General features: G+C 48.1%; 1 protein-coding gene across 2 annotated transcripts; it reads left to right on the top strand.

Annotated features, from left to right (window-relative positions):
* Positions 1–1,270: 1,270 nt before the first annotated feature.
* LOC138854673 (DNA-directed RNA polymerase II subunit RPB1-like) lies at positions 1,271–8,354 on the top strand. 2 transcript variants are annotated; one of them, XM_070099238.1, is made up of 2 exons: positions 1,271–5,802; positions 6,013–8,354. In XM_070099238.1, exons 1-2 carry the CDS (start codon positions 4,053–4,055, stop codon positions 6,105–6,107), a joined length of 1,845 nt encoding a protein of 614 aa, XP_069955339.1. In that variant the 5' UTR covers positions 1,271–4,052; the 3' UTR covers positions 6,108–8,354. The 2 variants fall into 2 exon arrangements, 1 of the variants encoding a protein (XP_069955339.1); XR_011393868.1 differs by lacking the exon at positions 1,271–5,802 and adding an exon at positions 5,873–5,907.
* Positions 8,355–9,206: the final 852 nt, after the last annotated feature.

Below are 9,206 nucleotides of genomic sequence, written 5' to 3' on the forward strand. Positions count from 1 at the left end.
CGGATTTGACGGGACTTGAGCTAAAGTTCGTCACCGCCACTCTGGCGGGAGATTCATCTGTAAAACTTGCATTTGTGGTCACAATGGTGTGTGTGTGTGTGTGTGTGTGTGTGTGTGTTTACCTGGAGTTTACCTGGAGAGAGTTCCGGGGGTCAACGCCCCCGCGGCCCGGTCTGAGACCAGGCCTCCTGGTGGATCAGAGCCTGATCAACCAGGCTGTTGCTGCTGGCTGCACGCAAACCAACATACGAGCCACAGCCCGGCTGATCCGGAACTGACTTTAGGTGCTTGTCCAGTGCCAGCTTGAAGACTGCCAGGGGTCTGTTGGTAATCCCCCTTATGTGTGCTGGGAGGCAGTTGAACAGTCTCGGGCCCCTGACACTTATTGTATGGTCTCTTAACGTGCTAGTGACACCCCTGCTTTTCATTGGGGGGATGGTGCATCGTCTGCCAAGTCTTTTGCTTTCGTAGTGGGTGATTTTCGTGTGCAAGTTCGGTACTAGTCCCTCTAGGATTTTCCAGGTGTATATAATCATGTATCTCTCCCTCCTGCGTTCCAGGGAATACAGGTTTAGGAACCTCAAGCGCTCCCAATAATTGAGGTGTTTTATCTCCGTTATGCGCGCCGTGAAAGTTCTCTGTACATTTTCTAGGTCGGCAATTTCACCTGCCTTGAAAGGTGCTGTTAGTGTGCAGCAATATTCCAGCCTAGATAGAACAAGTGACCTGAAGAGTGTCATCATGGGCTTGGCCTCCCTAGTTTTGAAGGTTCTCATTATCCATCCTGTCATTTTTCTAGCAGATGCGATTGATACAATGTTATGGTCCTTGAAGGTGAGATCCTCCGACATGATCACTCCCAGGTCTTTGACGTTGGTGTTTCGCTCTATTTTGTGGCCAGAATTTGTTTTGTACTCTGATGAAGATTTAATTTCCTCATGTTTACCATATCTGAGTAATTGAAATTTCTCATCGTTGAACTTCATATTGTTTTCTGCAGCCCACTGAAAGATTTGGTTGATGTCTGCCTGGAGCTTTGCAGTGTCTGCAATGGAAGACACTGTCATGCAGATTCGGGTGTCATCTGCAAAGGAAGACACGGTGCTGTGGCTGACATCCTTGTCTATGTCGGATATAAGGATGAGGAACAAGATGGGAGCGAGTACTGTGCCTTGTGGAACAGAGCTTTTCACCGTAGCTGCCTCGGACTTTACTCTGTTGACGACTACTCTCTGTGTTCTGTTAGTGAGGAAATTATAGATCCATCGACCGACTTTTCCTGTTATTCCTTTAGCACGCATTTTGTGCGCTATTACGCCATGGTCACACTTGTCGAAGGCTTTTGCAAAGTCTGTATATATTACATCTGCATTCTTTTTGTCTTCTAGTGCATTTAGGACCTTGTCGTAGTGGTCCAATAGTTGAGACAGACAGGAGCGACCTGTTCTAAACCCATGTTGCCCTGGGTTGTGTAACTGATGGGTTTCTAGATGCGTGGTGATCTTGCTTCTTAGGACCCTTTCAAAGATTTTTATGATATGGGATGTTAGTGCTATTGGTCTGTAGTTCTTTGCTGTTGCTTTACTGCCCCCTTTGTGGAGTGGGGCTATGTCTGTTGTTTTTAGTAACTGTGGGACGACCCCCGTGTCCATGCTCCCTCTCCATAGGATGGAAAAGGCTCGTGATAGGGGCTTCTTGCAGTTCTTGATGAACACAGAGTTCCATGAGTCTGGCCCTGGGGCAGAGTGCATGGGCATGTCATTTATCGCCTGTTCGAAGTCATTTGGCGTCAGGATAACATCGGATAGGCTTGTGTTAATCAAATTTTGTGGCTCTCTCATAAAAAATTCATTTTGATCTTCGACTCTCAGTCTGGTTAGCGGCTTGCTAAAAACTGAGTCATATTGGGACTTGAGTAGCTCACTCATTTCCTTGTTGTCATCTGTGTGTGTGTACTCACCTAATTGTGGTTGCAGGGGTCGAGACTCAGCTCCTGGTCCCGCCTCTTCACTGATCGCTACTAGGTCCTCTCTCTCCCTGCTCCATGAGCTTTATCATACCTCGTCTTAAAGCTATGTATGGTTCCTGCCTCCACTACTTCACTTGCTAGACTATTCCACTTCCTGACAACTCTATGTGAAGAAATACTTCCTAACATCCCTTTGACTCATCTGAATCTTCAACTTCCAATTGTGACCCCTTGTTTCTATGTCTCCTCTCTGGAACATCCTGCCTCTTTCCACCTTGTCTATTCCACGCAGTATTTTGTATTTTTTTTGAGGTACATAATGGGTCCAGGGACTGGACCCCAAAGTTATGATAGCGGAACAAGTTACAAAGGTAATGAACTCCAGGTAGATCTGGTCACAATCATGTCAAGTTACAAAGGTATTTACAGATTACAGAGGTACGTAATAGGTCCAGGGACTGGGCGTGTTTCTTTACACCGGTTGTCTATGTTCAACCATCAGTAAAATGGGTACCTAAGAGTAAGTGGACTAGTGTGGGTCGCATCCTGGGACAATGACCAAATTTACGGGAAATGCTCAGCATAACAAGGGACTTTCTATAGAGTAGTATGTCATTGATGTCAGCTATGGTCTGTATACCTTGTACATGTACTGGTAGTAAATAAAGATAATATTATTATTATTACTCATAAAGTTGTTAGAACAGGGAGTGGACCTAGTAGCGACCAACTAAAAAGCGAGGCCAGCAGCTGCGAATCGACCCCTACAGCCACAAATAGGAGAGTACACTATGTACAACCTAGGCACATGCGAGGTAAGAGAGGTCAGGTCAGGTTAAAGCCTCGTGGAAGCTGGGTCTGATAGCAGTGTTGGAGTGTGGGAGTGACGAAGTGTGGGCCCTCATGATTCTTATACATTCCTCGTCACTCCCACACTGCTTCCACGAGACTTAGACCTGATCTGAATAAGTTTATTTAAGTACAGGTACACATAAATAGTTACACACATTATCACCTAAAGTATCATGGGTACATTACCCATCATGATTACCCAAAATAGTCAGATTTATTTCCATTGTGGTCGTGTGTTACCTCACCTCACCGTCTACATGACAAGAGTCAACAACGTCCCACACTGATTGTTCAGTCTTGTTCCCCAGCTTAAAGATAACATATACCTGTTTGCTGTTAATTTATTCGAAGGGAAGCGCTAAATTCTTAGGGGGTGTCATGGAGAGACGGAAATGGTAGGTATGCATATTTGATCCTAGAAAGGTTCTCTTTCGTTAGAATTGATTTAAAATGCCAATTTAATACTAGAAGAATTTCTCATAAATTTATTAGCTAACAATAATAAATATTTTCCCACTTTTGACATAAATTAGTATATAGAATTATGATGCCAGGTACTTCTTATTTTTGTAATTAACATCTTGAGTGAGACGCCAGTGTTGTGGACGCCACCTTCATTATATTTATATATATATATATATATATATATATATATATATATATATATATATATATATATATATATATATATATATATATATATATATATATATATATATATATATATATATATTACCCAAAACAGAAAGCATAAAAGACACTTTTGAGTTCCAAATATTTATTTACAGAGTTACAAGAGAAACAGGTAAGGGAGTAACATAGTATTAATGGACAGACTAATATATTACGGAGCTTACGTTATACCTAGCATTTTTACTGAACGTTCCCGCATTAGTGGTAATTTTTGTAAGGAGAATAAACACTTGCTATTGGAAGATATCTGAAGTACATTGTGTAGATTTAATCTACGTTAACCCGTTAAAATTAATGTGATTTATTTTCAGTCACGTGATAATTAGCAGGAGCGTAAGTTTTTACACATTTGTACAGCTATTTTTCCCCCCCGGGGCATATTACCAGCCCCAGGGCAGGTATCACCAGCCCCAGGGCAGGTATCACCAGCTCCAGGGCAGGTATCACCAGCCCCAGAGCAGGTATCACCAGCCCCAGGGCAGGTATCACCAGCCCCAGGGCAGGTATCACCAGCCCCAGGGCAGGTATCGCCAGCCCCATGGCAGGTATTACCAGCCCCATGGCAGGTATCACCAGCCCCATGGCAGGTATCACCAGCCCCATGGCAGGTATCACCAGCCCCATGGCAGGTATCACCAGCCCCATGGCAGGTATCACCAGCCCTGTGGCAGGTGTCACCAGCCCCATGGCAGGTATCACCAGCCCCATGGCAGGTATCACCAGCCCTATGGCAGGGGTCACCAGCCCCAGGACAGGTATCACCAGCCCCATGGCAGGTATCACCAGCCCCATGGCAGGTATCACCAGCCCTATGGCAGGTGTCAGCAGCCCCAGGGCAGGTATCACCAGCCCCATGGCAGGTATCACCAGCCCCATGGCAGGTATCACCAGCCCTGTGGCAGGTGTCACCAGCCCCATGGCAGGTATCACCAGCCCCATGGCAGGTATCACCAGCCCTATGGCAGGGGTCACCAGCCCCAGGACAGGTATCACCAGCCCCATGGCAGGTATCACCAGCCCCATGGCAGGTATCACCAGCCCCATGGCAGGTATCACCAGCCCCAGGGCAGGTATCACCAGCCACAAGGCAGGTATCACCAGCCCCATGGCAGGTGTCACCAGCCCCAGGGCAAGTATCACCAGCCCCAGGGCAGGTATCACCAGCCTCAGGGCAGGTATCACCAGCCCCAGGGCAGGTATCACCAGCCCCAGGGCAGGTATCACCAGCCCCAAGGCAGGTATCACCAGCCCTATGGCAGATGTCACCAGCCCCAGGGCAAGTATCACCAGCCCCATGGCAGGTATCACCAGCCCCATGGCAGGTATCACCAGCCCCATGGCAGGTATCACCAGCCCCATGGCAGGTATCACCAGCCCCATGGCAGGTATCACCAGCCCCATGGCAGGTATCACCAGCCCCATGGCAGGTATCACCAGCCCTATGGCAGGTGTCACCAGCCCCAGGACAGGTATCACCAGCCCCATGGCAGGTATCACCAGCCCCATGGCAGGTATCACCAGCCCCAGGGCAGGTATCACCAGCCCCAGGGCAGGTATCACCAGCCCCAGGGCAGGTATCACCAGCCCCATGGCAGGTATCACCAGCCCCAGGGCAGGTATCACCAGCCCCAAGGCAGGTATCACCAGCCCCATGGCAGGTGTCACCAGCCCCAGGGCAAGTATCACCAGCCCCAGGGCAGGTATCACCAGCCCCATGGCAGGTATCACCAGCCCCAGGGCAGGTATCACCAGCCCCATGGCAGGTATCACCAGCCCCAGAGCAGGTATCGCCAGCCCCAGGGCAGGTATCGCCAGCCCCAGGGCAGGTATCACCAGCCCTATGGCAGGTATCGCCAGCCCCAGGGCAGGTATCGCCAGCCCCAGGGCAGGTATCGCCAGCCTCATGGCAGGTATCACCAGCCCCAGGGCAGGTATCGCCAACCCGAGGGTAGGTATCGCCAGCCCCAGGGCAGGTATCACCAGCCCCATGGCAGGTATCACCAGCCCCAGGGCAGGTATCACCAGCCCCAGGGCAGGTATCACCAGCCCCAGGGCAGCTATCGCCAACCCCAGGGCAAGTATCACCAGCCCCAGGGTAGGTATCACCAGCCCCATGGCAGGTATCACCAGCCCCAGGGCAGATATCACCAGTCCCAGGGCAGATATCACCAGCCCCAGGGCAAGTATCACCAGCCCCAGGGCAGGTATCACCAGCCCCATGGCAGGTATCATCAGCCCCAGGGCAGGTATCACCAGCCCCATGGCAGGTATCACCAGCCCCAGGGCAGGTATCACCAGCCCCAGGGCAGGTATCGCCAGCCCCAGGGCAGGTATCACCAGCCCCAGGGCAGGTATCAACAGCCCCATGGCAGGTATCACCAGCCCCAGGGCAGGTATCACCACACCCAGGGCAGGTATCGCCAGCCCCAGGGCAGGTATCGCCAGCCCCAGGGTAGGTATCGCTAGCCCCATGACAAGCATCACCAGCCCCATGGCAGGTATCACCAGCCCCAGGGCAGGTATCACCAGCCCCAGGATACGTATCATCAATTCAAGGTGGCCCATGGCCTGGTGGCGAAAGCTCTCGCATTAAACTAATTAACTAACTTCACAAGCTGTGGGTCCTGGTTCGATTCCCGACAAGGGTGGAAACATTGGGCGTGTTTCCTTACACCGGTTGTCTGTGTTCACCCATCAGTAAAATAGGTACCTGGGTATTAGAGGACTGGTGTGGGTCGCATCCTGGGACAAAACTGACCTAATTTGCCCGACATGTTCAGCATAACAAGCGGCTTTCTATATAGTAGTATGTTACTGATGTCAGCTATGGTCTGTATACCTTGTACATGTACTTGTAGAAATAAAGATATTATTTTTATTGTGGACGGTGTAATCGGAGTATAAACCACTGGATCAGCTGGCTACAATAAGATTCATCCAACTAGGTATATTTATACACCACAGGGAGGTTAGCATGGGCCACTAGTTAGTTAGTTTAATATGTTTATTATGCACCCCTTACCCATCCTGTGGGCGGTAGTCAAAAGATTACTGAGATACATAAGGGGTCCAGGGACTGGGCCCCAAAGTTTTGATGGCTGAACAAGGTATAAAGGTAATGAACTCACAAGTTTCAGAGGTAATGAATCATGTAAGTGAATTTACTAACTTACGTTTATACATGGGTTACAATCATGAACAAATTACATAAAGTAATTACCTGGAGTTTACCTGGAGAGAGTTCCGGGGGTCAACGCCCCCGCGGCCCGATCTGAGACCAGGCCTCCTGGTGGATCAGAGCCTGATCAACCAGGCTGTTGCTGCTGGCTGCACGCAAACCAACATACGAGCCACAGCCCGGCTGATCCGGAACTGACTTTAGGTGCTTGTCCAGTGCCAGCTTGAAGACTGCCAGGGGTCTGTTGGTAATCCCCCTTATGTGTGCTGGGAGGCAGTTGAACAGTCTCGGGCCCCTGACACTTATTGTATGGTCTCTTAACGTGCTAGTGACACCCCTGCTTTTCATTGGGGGGATGGTGCATCGTCTGCCAAGTCTTTTGCTTTCGTAGTGGGTGATTTTCGTGTGCAAGTTCGGTACTAGTCCCTCTAGGATTTTCCAGGTGTATATAATCATGTATCTCTCCCTCCTGCGTTCCAGGGAATACAGGTTTAGGAACCTCAAGCGCTCCCAATAATTGAGGTGTTTTATCTCCGTTATGCGCGCCGTGAAAGTTCTCTGTACATTTTCTAGGTCGGCAATTTCACCTGCCTTGAAAGGTGCTGTTAGTGTGCAGCAATATTCCAGCCTAGATAGAACAAGTGACCTGAAGAGTGTCATCATGGGCTTGGCCTCCCTAGTTTTGAAGGTTCTCATTATCCATCCTGTCATTTTTCTAGCAGATGCGATTGATACAATGTTATGGTCCTTGAAGGTGAGATCCTCCGACATGATCACTCCCAGGTCTTTGACGTTGGTGTTTCGCTCTATTTTGTGGCCAGAATTTGTTTTGTACTCTGATGAAGATTTAATTTCCTCATGTTTACCATATCTGAGTAATTGAAATTTCTCATCGTTGAACTTCATATTGTTTTCTGCAGCCCACTGAAAGATTTGGTTGATGTCTGCCTGGAGCTTTGCAGTGTCTGCAATGGAAGACACTGTCATGCAGATTCGGGTGTCATCTGCAAAGGAAGACACGGTGCTGTGGCTGACATCCTTGTCTATGTCGGATATAAGGATGAGGAACAAGATGGGAGCGAGTACTGTGCCTTGTGGAACAGAGCTTTTCACCGTAGCTGCCTCGGACTTTACTCTGTTGACGACTACTCTCTGTGTTCTGTTAGTGAGGAAATTATAGATCCATCGACCGACTTTTCCTGTTATTCCTTTAGCACGCATTTTGTGCGCTATTACGCCATGGTCACACTTGTCGAAGGCTTTTGCAAAGTCTGTATATATTACATCTGCATTCTTTTTGTCTTCTAGTGCATTTAGGACCTTGTCGTAGTGGTCCAATAGTTGAGACAGACAGGAGCGACCTGTTCTAAACCCATGTTGCCCTGGGTTGTGTAACTGATGGGTTTCTAGATGGGTGGTGATCTTGCTTCTTAGGACCCTTTCAAAGATTTTTATGATATGGGATGTTAGTGCTATTGGTCTGTAGTTCTTTGCTGTTGCTTTACTGCCCCCTTTGTGGAGTGGGGCTATGTCTGTTGTTTTTAGTAACTGTGGGACGACCCCCGTGTCCATGCTCCCTCTCCATAGGATGGAAAAGGCTCGTGATAGGGGCTTCTTGCAGTTCTTGATGAACACAGAGTTCCATGAGTCTGGCCCTGGGGCAGAGTGCATGGGCATGTCATTTATCGCCTGTTCGAAGTCATTTGGCGTCAGGATAACATCGGATAGGCTTGTGTTAATCAAATTTTGTGGCTCTCTCATAAAAAATTCATTTTGATCTTCGACTCTCAGTCTGGTTAGCGGCTTGCTAAAAACTGAGTCATATTGGGACTTGAGTAGCTCACTCATTTCCTTGTTGTCATTTGTGTAGGACCCATCTTGTTTAAGTAGGGGCCCAATACTGGACGTTGTTCTCGATTTTGATTTGGCATAGGAGAAGAAATACTTTGGGTTTCTTTCGATTTCATTTATGGCTTTTAGTTCTTCCCGTGGTTCCTGACTCCTAAAGGATTCTTTTAGCTTAAGTTCGATGCTTGCTATTTCTCTGACCAGTGTCTCCCTACGCATTTCAGATATATTGACCTCTTTTAGCCGCTCTGTTATTCTTTTCCGTCGCCTGTAAAGGGAGCGCCTGTCTCTTTCTGTTTTACATCTACTCCTCCTTTTTCTTAGAGGAATAAGCCTTGTGCATACATCGAGTGCTACCGAGTTAATCTGTTCTAGGCATAAGTTGGGGTCTGTGTTGCTTAGTATATCTTCCCAGCTTATATCGGTTAGGACTTGGTTTACTTGGTCCCACTTTATGTTTTTGTTATTGAAGTTGAATTTGGTGAATGCTCCCTCGTGACTAATCTCATTATGTCGGTCTGGGGCTCCGCGCATACATGACTGAACCTCAATTATGTTGTGATCTGAGTATATTGTTTTTGATATGGTGATATTTCTTATCAGATCATCATTGTTAGTGAAGATGAGGTCTAGTGTATTCTCCAGTCTAGTAGGCTCTATTATTTG

Source organism: Cherax quadricarinatus, chromosome 5 (genome assembly GCF_038502225.1).
Source record: "Cherax quadricarinatus isolate ZL_2023a chromosome 5, ASM3850222v1, whole genome shotgun sequence".
NCBI lineage: Eukaryota > Metazoa > Arthropoda > Malacostraca > Decapoda > Parastacidae > Cherax > Cherax quadricarinatus.

Excerpts from the sequence above, each read along its gene's own strand:
- LOC138854673 (XM_070099238.1), top strand. The coding sequence starts at position 4,053 with ATGGCAGGTATTACCAGCCCCATGGCAGGTATCACCAGCCCCATGGCA. Across the intron at positions 5,803-6,012 it reads TATCACCAGCCCCAGGGCAG|GTATCACCAGCCCCAGGGCA; the intron begins GTATCACCAGCC and ends GCCCCATGGCAG.